The 24256-nt window shown below is 36.4% G+C and overlaps 1 protein-coding gene across 1 annotated transcript in view; it reads left to right on the top strand.

The window, feature by feature from the left end:
• Nucleotides 1-24256, top strand: part of ABCC9 (ATP binding cassette subfamily C member 9) — a 114657-nt gene that overhangs the window by 74487 nt on the left and 15914 nt on the right. Inside the window, exons 25-31 of the mRNA XM_090272907.1 lie at nt 3813-3909; nt 6190-6419; nt 7099-7247; nt 7455-7524; nt 9559-9716; nt 13064-13156; nt 17565-17667. Coding sequence (XP_090129033.1) covers nt 3813-3909; nt 6190-6419; nt 7099-7247; nt 7455-7524; nt 9559-9716; nt 13064-13156; nt 17565-17667 — 900 coding nt within the window. The remainder of the gene's footprint in view (nt 1-3812; nt 3910-6189; nt 6420-7098; nt 7248-7454; nt 7525-9558; nt 9717-13063; nt 13157-17564; nt 17668-24256) is intronic.

Raw genomic sequence — 24256 nt, 5'->3', positions numbered from 1 at the left:
GTAACTGCTCATAGTTTAGAAGAGTTTGGAGTTCAGTTCAGAAGAGTCAGAAATATACTGTATAATTACTAAAAATATTTTAAAGAAGTATTTTAATGTTTAACATTTGATAATGATCCTCATCTGATACCCAAAGTAATGGTATATTTACATGTCATTAACAAAAGGGCTACCTTGAAACTATAAAATTCGAATGTTATCTTTTGGATGAAGTACTGTCAGGTTTTTAGATTTTTTTACTTGAATTTGAACCATATTGCAATTATACATGTGATTAAAACTTAAACATTACTTGCTGAAGCATATACTTATTTCATATATCCTCATTCTTATGATGTATTTCTTATTTTTCTCATCTGTAATATGAGAATATTTTCACCACCTACAAGTGATTGGTCATGGGCAAAACAAAATCTAAGGTAATTTAGAAAAAAAGGAAGATCTATCAGCTGTGGATGAAATTATAAAGCATGTATTGAATAGGATTGGGAATGAAGGAAGGTGATGAGAAAGAAATAACAAATGTTACATTTGCTTAGCTTTTAAAGTTCACAAAGCCCCTTTTACAGGATATCATTTAATTACCATAAAATCCCAGAAATCAGGGGAAAAAAATGAGTGAGAGAAAAATAAGCAAAAAAGAAAACAAAAGACACCTAACAAGCTCAGGGAGGCCAAGTAACTTGCCCCAAATTGTACAGTACTAGTTGAACTTAAATCCAGGTCCGTATCCAGTGTAATTATATATAATGTCATGTATGATGTAAATATAACATGGGAAATCAGACTGAGTGCATAAAAAAGAACTGTGATTGAGAATGAAATTGTAACTTGAATTAGTAAATTTTGAATTGTCATCTCTTGAGTTGTGACTAAGAAGTCTCCAGAATTTGGTACCCCATGCCAGAAATGAGCATTATAAAATGAAATTTTTATATCAACAAATTCCTGAGAATATCAGGAAATTAAAATGTTTTAATTTATAAGGGCATAAAAGGATCTATGTTCAATAGAGAGGGGAAGATAAAAAGTCAGAGAGATCCTTGGATTGCTCTGTCTTCTGTGAATATGCCAAAAATATCAAAAGCTAACTACATAAGGAAGAAATGATATATGTAAAAATTCTTAAGTAGAATAAGACAAATCATGGAACCATTGAAAATAAGACATTTGTCTAAAAAATAATAATAAGGTACAATTGGAAAGTGCCCACCTAGAAATTATACTGTGAGTAGCTTGATTATGCACTTACTAGGGATGACTCCAAATGATATTTTTTCAGATGCCAGGGAGAAAAGAATATGATGTCAGGTTAAGGAGTGGGACCATTTATGGTTTACTTTGAAAGGAAGATTTGGGGAGAGACAGAGAGAGAGAGAGAATGCTAACTAGCTATTGGCTTGATTTTATAGTAATACTGTTAAGCAAGCCAGGAAGAAAGTCCATTAAGTTATATTTAGAAATGAAGTGATCACTTGAAATAGCATAGCTCTATAATTAAAGACACATTACAGGGTTCTAACTGCTGGGGCAGATATTGAGAAAGTTAAGGTGTGGACAGAGTGAATCCAGGTGTGAGGTGGATGCGTGGCGAGTAGAAACCAGAATGAACCATGCACCTGCCCAGAATCCTCACCTGGGAATGGAGGGAGGGTACCGCCACCTAGGGAAGGCCAGGGAGAGTCACACTGTGGGGACAAGACTGCTAGAACACCTTGGGGAAGTGTTTGTCAAAATAGATTCTTTGTTAATTCCTTATGTGGCAGGGTGTTTCCCTAGAGCATTGGCTCTTGACCAGGGCCACTTTTGCCTTCTAGGAGACATTTGCAACATCTACACATGTTTTTGGTTGCCACAACTCAGGGGAAGGTGCTACTGGCATCCAGTGGGTAGAAGATACAAGGTGCTAAACTTCTACAATGCATGGGGCAGCCCCCACCAAAGAGAGTTTCCTGGCCCTGAAAGGCAATAGTGCCAAGGCTGAGGAAGGCTGGCCCACAGCCAGAACAGACCAAGCAGGCCAAGAAGGAAGGTGAACGCAAAGGACCAAAAAACATCCTGTCTCAGGACTTTACACAGAACCATCAGTTTAAGAGTTAAGGGTACACAGAAAAAAAACACGTTAAAAGAATAGCAGTGAAAACTACAAGAAGGAGAAGAAACTCATTTTTTTAGCTGATTTAAATATTATTAAAACTTTTAGCTTGGATAGCATCAAACATTATCTTCATAATGTCATTAAGCTAAATAAACTAGCATCGTTTGGTGTTTCCTCCCCTTCTCCTAGCTCTCACTTTGACCTGACCCATAGTAGGCATTCAATAAATATTTATTGGATAAATGACACTAAATTCATATTTATCTGATCCAAATATCAACACTATTTAAAATATTTAACCTGCCGTGAGCCTAATATGAGCATCTACTCATAAGGAACTTGATTTTACAGATGTTTAAAAATGTCTATGATATGCTAAATCTTTTGCTCACACAGTGTGGAGGTTGAACAAGACCAAAATCATCTACTTTTCAAGGGCATGTTCATCTTATTTCATTATACTAACCCCAAAGGATTAGGTTCTTTTTAATTCTGTGTTTTATCTAACCTCATGTACAAGTGTTGGTTTTCATATCATTAGACAAAATTAAAAGCTGATGTTAAGTTGTCTCTGAAAAAAATACTGTTCATGAGACACTTTCACTTTTATTCGTTTTGAACCAAGAATCTGGAAGCAATAGAACCATCCTAGAATAGCAAGTCTCCTAAATCACACATGTCATCTGAGGCTAAGTGAATAAATAAACCCAAACCAAAATCACTATCTAGAGACTGATCACATCAAAGGTTTATTGGTTTATTGATGTAATAAACTGTGATTTTTTTTGTATCGGCATGTACAGGAAACCTTCAAATTACCTAGATTTCAAAAGTTTGTGGGTCAGTTGTTTGGAACTCAAGAGTGCATTTCCCCACAGAAACCGGAGGATATGGTTAGTTTCCCAGAATGTCCTGCAGAAGCTGGTTTAATCCACAATGCAACACAATGCTACTCCTGTTCTGAAGTCAGGAGGCAGGGGTGGGGGAAGCAGAGGAGCAGAGAAAACGAAATGTTCTTCCTTTCTTGGACAAGTCTGGAGGAACCCTTACAAATTTCACAGTTTGTTTTTGGTACTTTCCCCCTTCTCTTTCTGCATATACCTCCCCTCTTCAGGCTTTCTCCTAAAATATTGGGCACCTAAGTACCCTCATTTCCCATTTTCTTCAAAATTACCAAAGTGCCTTCAATCTTATTGAAGTCCCTATCTCTTGTGCAGCTATCTTAGTGAGATGCTAAAGAAACTCATTCTGATTTAATAGTTCATAATAACAGTGAATGACAGATAGTGCTTTAACCAATCTAGAACAACATGTATTTTGAAAGAAGGTATTTATCAACATAAATAAATTTTTAGTTAGAGAAATTATAGGGGTTATCTGAAGGTAATGTAAAAATAAAGCAAGTGTCAGTGGTAGACCTCAGCTTTAGGGCTGGGGGAGGTGTCCCCTGCCCTTGGGGTCAGCTGCATCACCCTGTTACTGCTTTTCTGGATTTTTCGTGCTCTGTGCTTCTTAGCTCTGCAGCCCTTCCTACAGTCCTCAGGCGTTGTCCCACAACTGCTCCTATGACAGGATTCATGGATCTCTAGGGAGAGTAGAGAGCCCAGGCTGGTAAGGAAACTGACGATTGGTGTGTGTGGGTTATTGACTAAGAAGTCAAAACCTTCCTGTGGCTGTGAGCTCCTTGAGTGATATAGCACGATGTTCACTGCAGGATATGGAAGCTGACCAAACAACCTTAGAGCGGAAAACTCTCCGAAGAGCCATGTATTCGAGAGAGGCCAAAGCTCAAATGGAGGATGAAGATGAAGGTAGACTTTTGTTTTCTTACATCTGGAATACTCAAGTAGGTAATAGGACATGAGGGTTGTACCTTGGCAACTGATACATGAGTGTGCCACTGAGGAATAAGTCACTTTACAAGGGGGAAAGAGCTAAATTAAGTACATAATAGTGAAAATGCAAAGAGCAAGAGTGAAGGAAAGTTGTGTGTAATCAATCAACAGGCATCTTAAAGGATTTCCCATGGTGTGTCTTAGTATATTTGTGCTGTGTGTGAGAGGAAGCTGAAATGGAAAGGCAGCAGTTTGTAAATAAATCTGAACCCTGTTCATAAAAATTAGAAAAGTCTAATATCATGACTGAATGAAGTTATTAATAAATGTCAGTCTTTCAGAAGTAAACAATAAATGGGGACTATGGAGGTAATACTGTTCTAAAATATTTATATTGAATCATGGGTTTCCTCATGCAGTTTTCGTGACAATATAGCAATGAAGAATGAGAATTAGGAGCCATGTGTTATGTTTCAATTTTCTGGACCTAATAAGGAATAGTGTGGAAAAAAGATTTACTGGAAATTTGAGGAATAAGATGAAATAATTACATTGCATTGGCATTTATTGCCAAGAAGTTTGTAAGATAAATCACTCTTAGGCCCATAGACTACATGCACTGGACTTCATTTTCTCTATACAGTTTTTGCTTAAGGTGACATTGTCACAAGTTATTTTGAGCCAAAGAAAACCAAGATGGGCTGCCTTTATGTTTCAGATGATAACTATTCAGTATTTCAACAAATACTTATTGAGTGACTGACTGAATGAATAGATAGATTTTTACTTCAGTTTGTTTGATCTTAAATGTTTTTAAAGACTGTTTGGTGACCTCAGCCTCTAGAATTCTAACCCAATTATTTCTAATGCACTCTAAAAGTGGAGTCCTGTCCAGCTACTCTCTCCAGTGTTCCTGTGGTGAGTATACCACTTGAGATGCTGACTCTGCCCTGGACGTAGTCTATTCATCCATTTTCTCAAGTATAAAGTAAGATAAAAACACTTTTCTGACAGGGCAAAATGAGGTAATATATAGGAAAGAGCTCAGTATGGTACTCGTACATATTACCTATTAGGTTGCTGGTTCTGGTCCTATCAGTATGTCTGTTCAAACTACCAGGAAAGGACGAAGGAAAGTAATTGCACATGTTTCTACTACTTACATTGGCCAATTTATCATAGGGACAGATTATGTACAGGGGAAGTGAAGGGATGTTGCCTTTAGTGGGACGGTCACAAGCAAGTTGAAGTTTCAGTTACTATGGAAACAGAAAATGAATATTGGGGAGACACCTGGCAGTTTGCAAGTGTCTGCCTCTTTCATCCTATGACTTTTGCATCTTGTCTTTCTCATGCATTGAGCCCACCCTTAAGAGAGAGATTTTTCAAGACCTGATTATTTATACCATCCAGCTCAAATATTAGCATCCGTGATGATGCTCAGTCTTCCCCCTGTATCCATATTTAGATCTCTGTGGTCTGACAACCTATAAACGAAAACCAAGTTATCAGTCCTTCCACCTCACAACCTGTTCAATGTTCAGAGGAGGCATACATACAGGATAACTGCAATGAAATGTGCCTTTGGAAAAGGAGAGGAAGGGAAATACACAACAGTCATGGAGCCATGCAAATGATCAAATTTTGCTGGTCAGGAAATACCCAGATTCTCTGTTCTCATAATGTAGTATGTTCTAAAGATAGTCATGTTGGAGTTTCCAGATGGTTTAAACATCTGAGAGGAACACCCTGCCCATAATCCTCTGTGGGTTCTGGTTTTCCCCTTCAGGTAGTTTCTCTCTGCCTTGCTCTGCCATGACCACATCTAAAATGGACCATAGACACATTTCAGACCCTGTTTATTCCTGGTACAGTTTTCCAAATTCAGAAATTTAGAGTTCAAAGAATTCCTTATAAATATTTGCAGGCCAGGTATGTGGTTTTATTGGCAACACAATCCCTTCAATAACTTAGTAAATTTTTAGTCTATACTTCCAGTAAACTTGATGTGTAGTATATCAGCAAATTATCTCATCCAGACATGGATTTTATATTTACTTTTTCACTCATGCGTTTATTCATTTCACTGATTTTTTAAAAATGATATTTTCTCTGCTAAAAGTATTTAAATTTTCCAAGACTAATACTTCTATTTCAATAAATTTGAGGGAGATTGTCATATGCTTTTTTGTGGGATAATAGGAATTCTGTCTACCTGCTGCCTGCCTGAAACTTCAACAAGTGTTTTCTATGCAGAGGAAGAAGAGGAGGAAGATGAAGATGACAACATGTCCACGGTAATGAGGCTCAGGACTAAAATGCCATGGAAAACCTGTTGGCGCTACCTCACTTCTGGAGGATTCTTCTTGCTCTTCCTGATGATTTTCTCTAAGCTTTTGAAGCATTCAGTCATTGTAGCTATAGACTACTGGCTGGCTACGTGGACATCAGTGTATAGTATAAACAATACTGGCAAAGCTGATCAGGTACAGTAGGTTCTGTTCTTCAATCATCAAGGAAAGGGTGAGAGTGACAATGATACCTTTTACTCTAGTTAGATACTGATAGCCCAAATGTCATAAAGCTTTTGTAGTGATTCAACAAGTTAATTAGAACAGGACCTGCCAAACAAAGTGAGATCTATTATCATCACTTTTATTTTTCAAGTTTATCATAAGAAATATTTACAGATAATGTTTGGATTTGGATTCAAGGGAATTATGTACACATGATGTGTACATGTGTGTGTGTGTGTGTGTGAAACATGCACACAGGGCTTCTGTTATTGCTCTGTTGGTATTTGATTTTAACTACCTATACTAGTGAATTAGCTGTTTATTCTGAAATTAGGGATAAAAAGAATGAGCACTACAGTATAAAAATCTAAGGACATTTCAAACCTAAAAACAGACTCCATGCTTCATCTGCCCTTAGGCAAACCTTGAAAAAGAGTGAAGGAAGCAAGGGGGAACTTGGGCTCAGGATTTTGGTGGGGATATCGCTCTGACTCTCAACAATTGCACTCCTTCAACTGTCTAAATTGATGCAAGATAATGAAGTTGACAATATTGTCTGACTTTGATATTTGGTGTTCTAGTAAGAAAAAACAACTGATAATTTCATGTGTTTGTGTGTGTGTGTGTGTGTGTGTTGGTTGCTTCTTAGACCTACTATGTGGCTGGATTTGGCATACTCTGTGGAGCAGGTATTTTCCTCTGCCTTGTTACATCACTCACTGTGGAATGGATGGGTCTCACAGCTGCCAAAAATCTTCATCACAATCTCCTCAATAAGATTATTCTTGGACCAATAAGGTAAAAAGTAATTATTTTTACTCCCACATATAAAATCTACATGCATTTTTAAATGTAAGTGAAATGTGGAATTTAAAATAATTTATTCAGTCCTTTAACAAGTGAAAAGGGACTTTCTCATTTTCATGACTCCAAGATGTCTATTCACAGTCTTCAGGTTCCAAATAGTTTAATATTATCATACATTTCAATGTGTTTGTTGCCTAGATTCTTTGATACCACGCCCCTGGGACTGATTCTCAATCGCTTTTCAGCTGATACAAATATCATCGATCAGGTGAGTGCTTGAGTTACTTCCAAGTTCAAGAATAAATTTCTTAGTGTAAGCTAAATAACATTTTGAGATAAACCATGATTCCTTTTATCAATATAGGATTTCTAAAACTTAAATGAAAGCGAATTTATGTTCATACCAATATTATATGGATAAATAATTTATTGAATAAAATCTTTAAGGAAAACCTTAATTCAAAATAATTTATGCATGTAGAAGAGAACACTTAGAGAATCAGCATGAAATAAATAGAAATAGCAAAGAACACACAATGTTTAAATTTTAATTATAGAAAGGAATGATTTTGATCAAAGTTGTATCTCCATTCACAATAAAATTCTTAAAAGTTCAGTTGATACAAAGTGTCTCCCAGAAGTAAAGAATGGAATGTCAAGCTGTCTTAAATGTCCTTTATTTTTATTACATAGGCTCTTGAATGAGAGAAGCTATAGGTGGTGAGATATTTTAATAATATTCCAAAGATATCCAGCTTAGTTTTAGATCCTTAGATCTCTAAAAGTTTGTCCTGAAATTAAAGACCTCAAACTCTGAACTTAGCTAACTCTGAGAACAGACCCTTTAGGATGACTGAGAAAAGAATCCATCAAATTAGCCCTTGCCTTTTCTGATTTTATAGAGTAGCCTTTAGGAACACCTAAATTACTCAGTTTGGAAAAAGAATGCTTACTACATGCAGCTGACTGAAAAGTATGCTGAAAAATTTTGGTGTTTTCACAACGATGCTGTAAGGTCACATTGTACCTAAAAGACTTAGTAAGAAATATCTATTAGAAAAAAAACAATCCTTGTTTGGAAGATGAAATGATTGCCACCTTGAGAGTTCAAAGTGATTGAACCAATTTGGAAGTTCAACAGAGTGTCAGCATAATACATATAAAAAAAGTAATCTTTTCCTACATTAATTAAAAAATTAAGTGAAAAACAAATTCCATTTATAAAACAACAGAAATTGTCAAGATAAAAATAAAACTAATACAAAAAAAGAGATTTTTAAAATCCTGGAAATCATAAAAATCTGTATAGACAGAGAGAATTTTCTTATCAGATAACTCCAAAACGCTATTGAATTTAAACACTCTGGTGATCACAGAAAATAGTTATCAAAAAAACAAAATGGAGAATTCAAGAACACCAGCATATATAGAGATTTAAGATAGGATAAATGTGTACTTTGAATCAATAAGAAAAGGATTATTTTTTCAATAATAATTCTGGAACAACTAGCTAGCTATAAAATATAAAGCAAATACATATGGAATAAAGATGGCCATATAAAAACATAAAATTAAAAAATAAAATGTAAGAGTAAATGTAATTTTAGAATTTGGGAGTGGCAAAGTTTTTAAAAATAAGACTCAAAATTCAGAAACAATAAGGGAAAAGATGAACAGAAATGACTATATTAAATTTTAAACTTCTATTGAGCTAAAAGCATCAAAGCCAAATTTAAAATACAATAGATTAACTGGGAGAAAAACTGGCAACATATAAAAAGAAAAAGAATAAACATTTAGAGTATATAAAGAGCATCTAAAAATCAATAAGGAAGATAAGCTAATCAAAAACATGTAAAAGATATGAGCAAGCAATTACAGAAAATTAATTTAAATGTCTTACAGTAGAGGAATAGCTAAATACATTTTTAATACTATGCAGCCATTAAAAAATTGATTTGTATATAGTGGCCCGGGAAGACTTATAGTCTCTCTTGTTCAGCGGAAAGAAACAAGCACATGGACAAATAAGGTTTATAGTATAGTGCTATTATAGCCCTCCAGATAAATAGACAGGTAAGTAATAACTGATCCATGATAAGTAGATAGGTAGATAAATGGCTAAATATACTAAACTGTGGGAAGTGAGTACAGTTGGAGCAAAAAATTGCTTACAATAAAAATGTTTATATACTTTTGTAATTAACTGTAGATCACATTAATATAAAATAAATATTATCTTTCATTGTAACTAGCGTGTATTGAGCTAAAATATTTTCCTTTCAAACTACCTTCATAATAGCACATCCCTCCAACTTTAGAATCTCTCACTCGCTCAACACTGCTCTGCCTGTCTGCTATCGGCATGATTTCTTATGCTACCCGTGTGTTCCTGGCTGCTATTGTGCCTCTGGGAGTTGCCTTTTATTTTATCCAGAAGTACTTCCGAGTGGCCTCTAAGTAAGTAAAACATTATTCTGTTCATCTTCAAAAGCCTATAAATTTGATTTACTGTGGTCCATATTTGCTGTAGTGTTTTTCAATATAAGGTATGAGATTTGGAAATACCACCTGTTTTTAGCATGATGCAACCTATCCTGACATGGGAGATCTACTATAATTGTTTCTGTAACTGGTTGTCCAACCTTATATAGCCCAGGATGTAAATATATTAACACGTGGATTTACCTACTGAGTGGTTCACAGACTGCCAAATTTTTTATCCCATGGTCCTTTTACTGAACATGACATTGGCAAAAAAAACCTACGAAATCCAATATAGGCTCAAAGGATAAGTGATTTAATGTTATTATATTCCCAAGTACAGGAAAAAGGTATAATATTTTTAAATGCTTAAGATGCATTATGTAAAAAAAAATACAGTACGAAAAAAAAAAAGATCAGAGAGAAAACAGACTGATAACTATGAAAGTAGATAACCTTGACTGCTGTAACTTTAGGAGACTGGAAATGTGCAGATTGGATCATTAAACATGCCCTTGAACATCCAGCCAAATAAATAAAAGATAGCCATGGATTAAATTATTCTGTTAATATAAGATTTGTTAGTTGCTGAGATGTTGAATAGTTAAATGAAATATAGTACCAGTTGTTTTGAAATTTCCAGTTTAACTTTGAAGCCCTACTATAAACAGTACAGTAAATGTTGTATCATTGCAATAATCACATTATTTCAACAAGCACTTATTAAGCATTGACAGTGTTGCAAATAATTATCTGAGCCATGGGGCAGATGAAGAGATCAACATGACAAGGACCTGTTATGAAACAGTATTTTGGGAAGATAAAACATATTAAATGCTGGAATAGGAAGAAAGGCATTAAGTTTATTCAGTTAACTACAAATGTTTAATAGGACTCAAGGCAGGGAAGTGTAAGAAAAATCAGGGAAGGTAACAAGAAAGGGCAAGAATAAAGTTGGGAACTTCTGAAAATATCATACATTTCCTAATTTAAAAAATGTAGTTTCTCCCTCAAGGCTGTGAATTAGGGCCCTGAAATGTTAGGGATCTGTATTAAAGCTAGAATGTTTTTTCATCCCCAGGCTCATACCCTTTTCTTATAGCAAATTCAGGCAAATGAGAGAAGCTAATCATCAAAATCACGCTTTCATTTTTCCTAGTGTTATGGCTTATGCTGCCGTGATGGAGGGGCAAAAACGTTTAGTTCTTTCATTTCTGCCTTTCACCACTAAATGAACAGTCATGACTTACTTCAATTGCATACTTAATTGGGACTATTTTCATCCCTTAGCTATACAAATTGACTGTAAAGCCTAGACAAAGATCTAGTTCATTAATTTGAATTGTGAAGATTGTTCATTATAAGTGGGAATAATTTGTTAGCATTGGTAGTTACTAAAAAACAGAAAGGATGATAACTTTTAAATATTAACATTGATGATGGCTTGTAAACCATTTTTATTTGAAATTCTCTGAAAGCTAGCAAATATGACCACATGATTTTAAGTCTCTCAGATTAAAAAGCCCCTTCTAGGCATTGAGCTCTGCAGGACTCATCCCTGTTGGAAAGCTCAGGCAGCATTAACAGATGATTTTGTGAAAACCAAGGAGAAATCGAATGGGGGACGTACTGCAGGAAATGTCACAACTTCTGAGTAGTCTAAAATCAAAGATCTAATGTGTAGTTAACTCTGTTTCTTCCTTCCAACATTACAAGATTAAATTGTACTTCCACCTTTACTCACAAAATGCAGTCCTATAAACAAATGTTCCTCCTTCCTAATTTTTTTTCCTTCACCACTAACCTCAGTGTAGTGGCCACCTGTTGCTTGTGTCAAAATTACAAATAGCCACTTGGTTTTATGTTTAAAAATAGCAGACTATTTACATTCCTTTATGTGCATTATCCTCCCCTCTTTCTTCCCCTCCCCTCATCTGCAGTTTCTGAAGTGAGCAAATCCATTTCAGAAACTCAAAAAAGATGTTGCATTTATTTGTGCGACTAAACAGACAGCCCAGAAATGGCATATATTGATTGTTGAAGGTTGTCTAACAGTGTAATCAGTTCAGTTGACGCTGGCTTGTGAATGTCAATGCTGCTACTCTAATTCCCTCCATTACAAAGAGCTGGAGAAGTAAGTGCAGAAAAAGCAACTAAAAAAAAAAAAAAAAAAAAAGGAGGAATGTTTTGAAACGTGGTATAACTCAGCCTATCATGTAGAAATGCTAACTTATTTAGTTTAAAGAAAAATTGTCATGAATGTTCATCCTTATGAAAAGGGTTAAATTCAGTCATTTGCCCACCATATTAATGCCACATATATCCATATAGATAAGGATATATAGGTGTATGCATGTATACATATGTGTGGATATATATAAAACTTTTATTCGTAAAAGTTCCAAGAAAGCAGGGATTAAATCTCATTGTGTCCAAAGCCAACTTGTTATCCTTTTTAAATAAAATTATTCTGGGTCCTTCACCCTGGTAAATTGCACTGTCATTTTCCAAGTCTGCTAAGCAACAGCCAGGCCATATTTGGCTCTTCTGTCTTATTCATCTTGCTACAACTAATTGATTGTAGCAGTTTAGAAGGCTGCTTTTAGAAGGCTGACTTACAGTCCTCACCTATTTTAAATTTAACAATGATCAGACTAATTCATAACTTCAGAAACATCTTTTATGTAGACTACTGGACTCACTCATTCTATTCCACTCTTTACACTGTCTCCCAAGCTCTGTTGCTCAAGCACAGCTCTGATCATTTTATTTCTAGATGTCAGTGATTTTTCTGACCTACCCAGGATCCTCTACAATCTAGTCTTGCTCATTTTTTATGAAGCCCTTTCCCACTACAACATCCCCAAAGGATTCTGGGCACCAGCCAGATTGAACTGATTGAACTTGCCAAGTTTTTTCAGTTTTCTGTGCTTACTTTTTTGTTCCCTTAGCTGGAATACTCTACTCCTTGTCTATTTGGTGGAGGCCCTCCTTATGCTTAAGGTTTAGCCTAAATGCTGCTTCCTGAAAAAAATATTACCTATGACTTAATTGATCATTCCTTTGTGTCCCCATAGGAGTTACTTCAGCTGTCCTACAAAGCTGATATTTTTGTACAACGTATTACATTCAGCTTGGACCCATATTAATTATATAACCATCTTTCTCTTCCTTTTTAGACTGTAAGCTGTTAAATTTTTGTTAATTGAGTGCAAGAGAGAAATAGCTTTAATGATAAATAATAACCTTACTTTAGAATAAACATGGTGGTCTTTGAGCCTGAAGGCACGTGAAGTTTATTTTTGCACTTCTCTCTGTTCTAGGGACCTCCAGGAACTTGACGATAGTACCCAGCTCCCTCTGCTTTGCCACTTCTCAGAAACAGCTGAAGGTCTCACCACCATTCGGGCATTTAGGTGAGTAAATGTGTTTTCACTTTGTTAATTAGGCAATTACATCATCAGAAATATTTATCTACAAATAACTTATAACTGCTACCATTTTTTGGATGTCCACTGTGGGCATGACCATGTCTTAAATTAGAAGAAAATGAGGCAGTAAATGATCAAAGTTAGAGTTTAATTATCTGCCATTTTAACAAGAATTAAGAAAGAATGAAGCACCTCATTGGAAAGATATTAGCTGTGTGATTTAGATCAAGCTTTTAAATTCCCTAGCCTCAGTCTTCTCATTTGTGAAATGTGAAATCAATTTCATTTCTTAGGGTCATTGAGATAACTGATATAATGCATGTAAACCACAGATGAGTGATAAGCAAAGAAGCACCCAACAAATAAGTTAAAATAAATTTATTAATAATAATAAAAGAAATATTATTATGTTAGTTATGTTAGGACTTAGTTTTTTTTAATGTTGGTAAACAGAGTAATAACCCAAACTTTTGATCAAGAGTAATACTTAACCCTCAAAATAAAAATAAAAAACCTGCTTCTGTTTTCCCTCTTTAAGTAAATCAGAAAAGAAACTGGCATCACTGAATATCTTATTTAATCTAAAAATTTACATCTAAAATTATTATATCTTTCTGCAACCCTAAATGCAAATGTGTATTGATTTCAGGGATTTTTCTAAACTAAGAAATACTATACACACACACACACACACACACACACACACATATATTATATATACATAAATCCCCATATAAATCTACATTGGTTTCATCATGAAGCATTCATATTTTCTTTGGCTTTGTATATTCCCATCAGAATGTGCAATGACTTCTATTGGTGGTAGAAAAACTATTTATTGACATTGAATGTGGATATTAAACTAAATTTATATTCTAATAGTAGCCAGCAATGACCAAATGTACTCATGAGTACACCATTTTAAATAAAGATTACATTTTTCATCAAACAATCCCTTTTGAGTTAATTTTTTTGAGTGTCGAACACGTGCTAAGTACTGCTCTTACTGTGGATCTATAAAGACTACAAAGATGTGACCTTTTATTACCAACCCAGATAAAAACCACAAAGAAACGGGGTAGAATCACATGGTGGCGGGGAGCAAGCCATGACTAGATTCAGGCATGCTGTTAGGATCAGCTTTTTGCTAGGTGTTGATCAGCAAGAAGTTGCTGGGTTCAGCATATAAAAGCCTCTGTTTTCTTGCTGAAGAACAAGGTGAGATATTTTCTGAGAATGATGAGGACTAGAATCAGGTAATGCATCCAGAAAGTTTAGAATGAAAGAGAAACTGAACCAAGAGTCAATGTTTAAATTTTTCATTTACCTTCACTAGATACATGAGCAGAATTTAGCATGACTGTTCCTAATTTTACATCAGGAAAATTCCAGGTAGCTGTTAGAAGAACATAATATACCTGTTAACCTTTAAGGCTTGAATTATGGTTGCAAAAAACAAAAGATGACCCAGCTTTTATGTAAAAGTACCTGCACCAGAATTGTTCAGATTTAGATCTTCTTTTATTTTTAAAGTAAAAATTAAATACCACAAATATCAGCATTGTTAAACCAAAAGAAGTTTTAAAATGTGGGGATGGTCCCATTACCATGAATACAATTCTAGAATCTTTAGGATCGGCACATATGGCGAAGAATCAAGCACATTCTTTTCCATCCATTTCTTCCATTTTTTTCAAGCTACCCAGAGTCCCCAGAGTCTTCAGCTCTTTTGGAAAGTTAGTATTTACTGATTAGACTGCTTTTCCTCCCCTGCATTCAGAGTCCGTGGTGTACTCACATGCAGCCGTCAACTCCCTCAAGAAGTTTTACCACGAAAGTATCACAGTTAAATTAGACTGAGATTTCAGTGACCTTTCCTATTATTTTTTTGTCTGACAGAATAAAGGTCTAAGAATGTTCAGAAGATGGGCTGGATGTGGATGAAAAGATACAGACTGAGTGTGTCAAAGTTTCCATTAGGAAAACAGAAGGTTTCTTGCCAAATAGAAACACACAGAAAGAATGTTCACTGCGTTTCCACCCCTCCCCTCTCACTGCTGCTTCAGACTGTTGCCAACTACATTTACAAACTCTTTAAGAGCGTATCTGAAACAATATCCCAAAGCTCACGGAGGAGTGAGAACAGTCCCAGACAAAACACTTTGTCAGAATGAAATGTTTGATGTTTGTCTCCAATGTCGTCCACTGGCCTTGGTCCCGCAGGCCCATCTCCAGTTTGTCCATCACCGCAATCCTGTTAGGGGAGGACCCTGCCTCGAACCCTTGAAAGTTTTTAATTTTCTTGTTTACGTGCCGTTGCTCATGCTGCTCCCCCTGCTCCCACTGCTTTGTTCTCCTGTTCACCTGAAAAATCCAACTCATCCCTTAAACCACACTCAGACTGTCCTCCCAGTCCTCTGTGAAACCTGGCTTAATTCTTCTCCTCTCCCACCCTCCACCCCATTCCCTGCCCTTCCAATCCTCTGGACACTGGAAATCATCCCCTTCTTCTATGCTCATGTCGCCTTTTGTACACTGGGCACTTATACCTAGCTTCTCTGCTGTACCACCCTCGCTTGTTACTGCCTTAAACCCTCCTTCACAAACAGTGGGCTCCTCAAGGACAGGAGTCCAAAGTCATGTCTTGTTCATATGCATATTCTGATGTGTCACTTAGAGTTGGTGCTTGCTAAACGTTTCTGAATGAATGGATGAAAATCTGCCTATCTCTGCAAATACATGAAAAAAAAGGTCCTTATGTGGATATCTTTCTTTAGAGTTCATGTTCACTATCTCAGTAAATCCTCTGATCCTATGAACCATCCTATCTTTTAAGTATTCACTCTATTCATCTATAAAAGGGTAATCACAAGGGTAGGCATGTTCCTGGGACTGCTGGGTCCTGTCCTGCTGTGTTGCTGTCATCACAGGTCCTCTGTGCCTGGCATTTGGGTCAAGACTATACACTCAAAGTGAGGTCATTATTTGGCTCAGATGGCAGAATCCTTCGGTTATTTTAGATCAGATGTTACTGTCAGACTCAATTATCTGATTTATCTGGTTTGGCATATTGGAATGATCAGGTCAGTTGGACAGTTACCAAGTATCTGCTTTATATTGGCCTGTATGGATGGTTTCATGGGCCAAGTGAACACCCCACCCAGATCACTCAGTCTTTGACATAGTAGTGGTTTATTACAAAGTTTTACAAATTGACTTGAACATTTGGGGGGACTTGGGGCAGGCAGTCTTTTATCAAGCAGGAACCACGGGCAGACTGTCAGATGAAGTTTAGCTATCCCTTGCAAACATGATGTGTAGACAGGAGGTCTATGTAAGACCAGCCATGGTGGCAGAGAGTGAATAAACCACGTTTTGATTTGGCACTTCCTTCAGCCTTCAAATGTGTCACTTAGAGTTGGTGCTTGCTAAATGTTTCTGAAGGAAGCAGACCAGTTATTTTGATTATATTATCCAGCTTTCCATTGTTTCTGTTATTCAAGAAAAATAATTTTTAAAGGATTTATCACCATTAGCTCATGTTGCTGTGAGGATAGCTTATATGTTCAAATGGCTACAATTTTTATTAGAAGTTTCCTTTATAACACAAGTTACACAGAATTTGGTCTGATTCTGTTGTTCACCAGGAATGACCTTAATTTGATCAAAGGTTAGTATCTAAACCCTATAAGTACCACAGAGTAAGGGTTCTTTCCATTCAATGACCATCCTTACAAATAGTTAGAACTTTGAGGCATAAATATCTTATTGAAATTGCATAATTCTTCTAAGAACGTCAGCCATCTCCAAGACTCCTTTTATTTTTCATGTCATCCCAGTTTGCTTTTTTGGTTCCCTGAAACACCAGGCAAAAGGAGAAATGTAGAAGTACATATTTGCTTGATACAAATGCATAGATTCCCATCTTCCTTGGTTCTTATCCAGTACCTTCCACTCAACTCAAACCATGATGTTTGGAAAAGTAAAATAAATGCAATAAAAAGTAGGTAGGGATCTTTTTGCATTTTTGTACAACTGATTCTGGTTTGTGTAAGACCCTTGCAACATAGGCCATATCTTTTTTCCATGGCTACAATTATGTGGAAATTTATGAAGTGATCATCCATGGGACTTTGTCCTTAGAGAGAGTCCTCTTCATAGCAGGGGTCTGAGAAATGAAGGAAAAACTGGACCACACAGTCTTTACTGAGACTATCACAGAGCAGTAGCAGCCGGCCTTTATTTTGAAATAGGAGTCATTCACTAGTCATTTCATCCCATTAGTATGTCACTCGGTTGAGTAAATAGTGTAGTAATAAGTGTGACTTTTTTTCTGTTTTCTATTATTTCTCCTGTTATGTGGTTAACATTAGAATATTTTTGTTCTCTGCAGGCATGAGACCAGATTTAAGCAACGTATGCTGGAGCTGACAGACACAAACAACATTGCCTACTTATTTCTCTCAGCTGCCAACAGATGGCTAGAGGTCAGAACGGTACGTTCATTTCATGATTTCGAAATGGAAACCAAACAGAGTCAAGAGGCCTGATGCAAAGAGGGAGACAGTTGTAAAAATTAGTCTGCCACTGAGATTCAGCACTAGCTTCACATTTTCTGGACTTTAAAAATAAATCAGGTTTGTTTATATTGCAGATGAAATTTGTCACAATGTTTTAGCTAATGGTAAGACAAATAGCCCCAAAAGCAAAATTTCATTCTGTGTTCATTAGTCTCTAGATTACATAAGTTAATGGAATGACAAATATTTGTATAACATTCATTTTTTTTTCCAAAAGAGCAAGTTTGACAAATGAACAGATGTACTCATTTCCTTCACTCAGCTTGACAGGCCTGGAAGAGATGGTGACTTTTTTTGTTTTAAGTCAGTGGAGGATCATGTTAGCACAAAATGTAGAAAACTGCTGCTAATCATCTATTGCCTCCTTCTCTCGTATGAAGTGGGAGAAAGGGGCACAAACATTGGCATTTACAGACTTACTTGAGTCCCAGTTCCTCATCTATAAAATAGAAATAAGAATATGTACCTCATGGGGATATTAGGATTAAAATAGTGATATAAATCCCCTAGTTCACTGAGTAACAAATGTGCTCAACAAATGTCTTTTAAAGGGATGGAGGGATGGATGCATGGAAACAGTACCTGCCCTGGCAAGTGACTCATAAGCCATCCAGCTAGAGTGTGGAGTAGGAAATAGATGAGACATGGGTTTCAGAAGGGAAGGGAATGTACAGTTGACACCTGAACAACATGTCTTTGAACTGCATGGGTCCCCTATGCATGGATTTTTTTCAGTAAATACTGTAAATGTATTGTCTTCTCCTTATGATTTTTAAATTGCATTTCTTTTCTTTAACTTACTTTACTATAAGTATACAGTATATAATACACATACAAAATATGTGTTCATTGACTTTATGTTATTGGTAAGGCTTCTTCCAGTCAACAGTAGACTGTTAGTAGTGAAGTTTGGGGGGAGTCAAAAGTCATACATATCTTTCAACTCTATAGTGAGTTGGTGCCCCTAACCCCTGTTTTGCTCAAGTCAACACTGGTTTGGATACTGGTCTGTGTATCTGTAGTATAGGGAAGCTACTTTGGTGGTAATGATGAGTTGTCTGTAATCTTTTTAAAAAACAATTCTCTATTAGTTTGTAAAAAGGAAAAGGAAGTTTATCTGCACTCTTGGAAGGATCTCACTTCTGCCCGGGGGTTCATCATCCCTATCATATGCAGGCTATCTCTTAAAATTCAACAGACCGGAGAAGGCAAATGGTAAAGGGAATTTGGTAACATTGAAATGAAGGAGCCCAAGTTAAAATCTTAGCTATTGATGGGTGAATACAGATTGATATGGAATCGTGGATCCCCCATGAGATTTAGTTGTCATGATTTCTCTCTAGTTTACAGAGATTCTCTACCACTATATTAATCATTATGTAGGAACTATTCAGAACATAACACAATTCTATTTCACAAATTTTGATGGAAACATTTGTTGTTGATAAGAAATTCCTTCCAGATAGCTGTGGAGGAATGTCTTTTGGATTACCTACATGTAACATAAAGCCGATAAAGTGTTCCTTAGGATTTATAACAAAACCAAAATATTATTTCTAGATCCTGGCCAGATCCTAAATCTTTTCTTAAAATATCTGTTTATTTGTTTAAATCTATTTTCTCTAAGAAAAATAATCATATCTGAATAACAGAATTAATGATGAAACAACTTAATGAAAGAAGGTCCCAAATTTATAAGGGAAAAATGTTAGAAGCTACCATTGTATATGGTTTTCCTATGCTTGGAGATCAGTATGTTTTTCAGGGGGCAAGTGTGTTTGCTTTGGACTTGAGGTGAGTGTCTGACTTGAGTTCTGTTTCTGCTCTTTAGCACTTCCTACTGTCAGGTTAATGGACAAGTGTTTAACAAGAATCTTCAAGCAAACCATATGTTCTGCTCTCATAGCCAGAATGAAAGATATTAGAGCCTTCAGACTGCCAAGAAAGGGAAGGTCAGGAAAAATTAGAACGGCAGCCAGATTCAGAATGAGTTATTTAGTTTGACTTAAAACCCACTACTTCAACCCCCACAGGAGAAAGCAGTCAGACCTACCTGAATATAAAATAATTCTAGTTCCACTGATAGAAACCTAAAGAAAATATTGGTATTTCAACAAGAAGCTCACAATCTGTCATTCATTCTGTTACTGTCTGGTACCTTTATTATTATGTCTTTGTTTTCTCTGTATTATACTCTCTTCAAGACTTGCTATCTAGTTTCATTACCAAAACTCTCTTCTGAGCCAGTACCAAAAAAAAAGAAGAAATGATTTTCTTCAATTTCTGATGAGTAAAAGTAAACTTTGGTAAGAAACTTGTTGATTTGTTGCAAAGTTTCTGGCATATCTGCTGACAAAGTCGAGGTCCAAAGTCCTCTGCATATCACTTGTCTTCTTCATCAATTGCATTTGTGTGTCAGTAAGTTCACGTAGGTATGCTCATGGGCACACACACACAACGCTCCAGACAATCCTAGAGATACAGCTTAAAACCAGTCAGATTCACTCTCTTTATGTTCTTCTGACTACATTGAGAGTTTTCAATAGACTAGAATAATTGGAATATTAGAATATTAACATATCTGTTGGATTATAAATGCTATAATCCAGGAACATATGCCGTAGTAGCAGTACCGAATAATTAAGTAGATGATTCCTAATAGGAAAGAACCTTTCTCCCAATTGTACATGTATAAATGACCTCATTACAACTTTGCGGTTCCTGGGGACATGTTCATATCACTGGAGACAAATTTCAGTTTGAAATAAATGAATCGTGTCAGAAAATAAATTTTGAGCTACAGGACCTTGGAGACCAGGGTGTGAACTGCTTTCTGAACCCCACAGTTGGACATTGTCGCCTTGTAAGTCATTTAAAAAAAAAAAGTAATGAAAACTTTTATTTGGCCCAATGAATCTGCATTGATCTTATTCACAGTATTAACACAGCCCCTTTTGCCATATTACTCAGTAAATTAACAAAAGTATTTGCTTATAGCAAATATTCTTGGAGTTTCCAGAGCACAACTAAAATGGTACAGGGAGGGTTGAGGCATTGGACGTAAACCAGAAGAGGCAAGCCGGATTTTCTGACACAGAGCTGTGGATTTCAGCAACTATAATTCATGGACTCATCACCATGAGGAAGAAAATAAGGAGAAAACTTATTATAGCTTTTTATGACTATTTTTATCTTCATTCCCAACTCTAACGTTCTAAAGCCATGCCACTGAATTCTATGGACAGATCATCTTAAGGAGAAGGAAAGAAGGGAAGCAGAGTAAAAATACCTTTTGTTGAATTTGGGAGGATCCTTGAGCCCCATCCATGTTTTGTTTATGATTTAATTGCCACATGACTTTCACTTCTTTTCTAGTATGTAAGAGTAAAGACAATCACAAGTTATTTCCTTTCTCTGGGTAAATGCTTTTACCTACGGAATATTTAGCCCTTCCCACAATATTTATTTTGAATTGGGCCGGAAAAAAAAGGTCAAAACACACTCAAATCAAAACTGCACAAGAACGAAAAGAAAAAATAAGTTGGCGTGTCGGGAAGTAGCTAGACTGTGACCACCCAGGTTGCTTTGGCAACCGGTGGGAGTGTTTTTCCTCTGGATGCCAAGTGAAGTGAGCCGCCGTGGGCGCAGTGTGTCACTACGTCCTAACCTTTGAGTGCTGCTTACGTTCTTTTGTTCGGCACAGCGTTTCTCTTCATCCCTCTGCACTAAACAGTTCCAGTTCTTTGGCATCGGTGTTTCTATTTGCAAAAATTGTGTAACTTTATCTAAAGTCTGTGTTTCCAAGGCTTTGTCTTGCTGTGTGGTGAGAGGATAAAAGAAAATTCACACCAGGAAGCCAAAAAAAACAAAAAAACAAAAACAAGTCTTCAGAATCAACAGGCTAACGTGAAAATAGTCTCCAGGGGAGCTTACACAAGAGACTATTTTGTGAAACAGCACAGAGCCTTTTCCTGTGTTCCTAACTCCGTGATAAACAGGTGTGCCCTGATCCTGTAATCTGGAGGATCTAATACACACACACACACACACACACACACACACACACACACACACACACACACACACACACCCGCACTCAGTGGTATCAGAGACTTCTGAGGGCTCTGGGGAGGAAAGAGATTATGTTGCTACTAAGTATCTACAAGTATGTTTTTTAGAAAATTATCATTTTTACCATAATCTCACATATAGATAGATGTCATGGAATCACTAGAGATCTGACAAGAAACCTCAGTCTTGACATAGGAATCTAAGGCTTCTCTTGTGGAGGAAAGGGTCAAATTCACAAACTCAATGGATGTTAAAACTTATCAGTGTACAGATAAAATGTTCTGTGGTAGGGCCCTCATTCACAGTGGGTAATTCACATATGTAGTGACTTCTAGTTTCTAAACTGAATCTCTCATTCCATTGTACTGTTTTGACCACAGGTGTCTTTTTTTTTATTTTTCACTGAATTGATTGGTTAGGATGTGCGAGGTCTTAGCAATAGAATAAATGCTGCTCGAGATCCCTAAGTATTTGCTTTCCTGTGTGTGAGTTATTGAGACCATCTGCTTCCCTTTTTTAAATCTATTGCATTTTGCTGTTGAAATATTTGTGAAGAGAAAGTAAAGGAGGTATAATTATAAGGTCATTTGGTAATTCGTTAAACTTGGTAAGTTTAATGGTAAAGAAGTATAAAATGGAAAGTTAACATAAAGCTCTTACATTGTCTATCAATTTCACTCTTCTATAGTCCTGTACTGTTTGAAGAAAAGTGATTGTAAGTTAATGACTTAGCTATAAAAATTTTTGATAAATATTATTCACAAAAGAGCTTCCTCTCTTAGGCAGATCAAGGTAACATTCTTATCAAATGCCTCCAAAAATGTCCATTGCCTTAGAAAAAAAACATTTTTGAGCAGTGGTAATGATCCAGGAGTGAGCTCAAAAGTATCTAGTTGGTATAACTAAAAAACCACATGAATAGCATTTTCTAAAATTAAAAAAAATCAAAACCTATTTTTTATAACTAAAATAACTTTGTGACAGATAGTAAAATGCAGACTTATTGGTTTTTAAGATCTCATATCTATTTAGTAGACTGAGATTTTGAAAATGGGTATTTCCCCTGAAAAAAAAATTGTAATAGATGTATTTATTTCAAAAAGCTAAGCCTTATGGTTGAAGTATCAAAAACAAAGTTGGTGTGTTCCTGATGTTAAAAACCAAAATTCAATGGAGTAAAATTGAAGATCTAATTGGAATCAAGCAGCATCCCATCTGGCAACTGGAAGGACGCTCAGAAGTTGTACAAAGGAGAAGGGTTTTATAGGAAGGAGGATGGGGCAAGGGAGCTATTAACAAAAGAAAGGATTCTTCCTGGGCACAGGATATTTTTCCTTTGAGAGGAATAAAACAGGAATGTGAAGGGTTTTTATCATGCATATTGACTCTTCTTTTTATTGATGGATGGGGAAGTGCAATGGAGAGGACCCCTCTGACAGATTACCCTGCCAGTTCTTGACGCAGAACACTCCAGACAGGTTGATTAAGAGTATATTTTCAGAAGAGACTGAAATTGCAGTTAGATCAGGTAATAAACCTAGATTTATTAACACTAAGGACAGGAAGGCCAGCGTGGTTTTGTTGCCAAGCGAAAGGGGGTTCTTTCATGTGGTGCCTTGGTGTAAAACCCAACAATTAGTGTTGAGGAAATCAGGTCTTTATTTACAATATTTCAACCTGGGGAGGGCAGTGTGCACTTTAGCTCAGAGCCCTGTTCTCCCAGGGGACTCAGCACTTCCCTTGCCCCCCAAAAGGCTATAAGGCTGTAATCATGCCCGGAAGTTCCCCATCCCTGATCTCTCAGCTCTGTCTCCTTCGGGATCTGGGATACGATGTCATCAGCTTCCGTATAACAGTCCAGGAAAACATGTGCCATGTTGCACTGGATCACACATGGTTCTCTCTCCTTTTTCCTTTCAAAGCCACATGGTGCTCTCTCTTCCCTCTAAAACCGCGTGGTGCTCTCTTTCCTTCTAAAACTGTATGATTCTCCTCCTGTAAATGACTGCCACCTTATTTTTAAATCCCTGACTGGTCTGTGATGCAGTGGGCAAGGTAATTGGTTCTGGCCATTAGCAGAACCTTGCACAGGTCTTCTATGCTCTTTCCTCACCATTCTATGGTCAAAACCCCTCCCACTTCCTTGGGGCCTTGGAAGAACCAAAGCCATTTGCATAACTAAGACCCTAGCTACCAGCCATAGATATGCAAAGGCATCTTTAAAGCAGTCCCCTTCTCCCATCCCCCAACTGCAAGCTCTGGGAAATTTTGGGGACCCCACTCTACAACAATTTGAGCAGAGTGAAGAAGCAGAAAATTATTCTCAGATATGGTTATGTAGGCAGGGTCCAAAATCCAGACTTCACATCACATAAGGCTTTGTAATTCATCAGAGTCAGAATTTATTGTGAGTATAATAGGAAGGCAAGTATTT

This window comes from Furipterus horrens, unplaced genomic scaffold, assembly GCF_987537825.1.
Source record: "Furipterus horrens unplaced genomic scaffold, mFurHor1.1.pri manual_scaffold_4, whole genome shotgun sequence".
Lineage (NCBI taxonomy): Eukaryota > Metazoa > Chordata > Mammalia > Chiroptera > Furipteridae > Furipterus > Furipterus horrens.
Note: the sequence above shows the minus strand (reverse complement) of the source record. Positions and strands in the feature narration are given on the sequence as shown.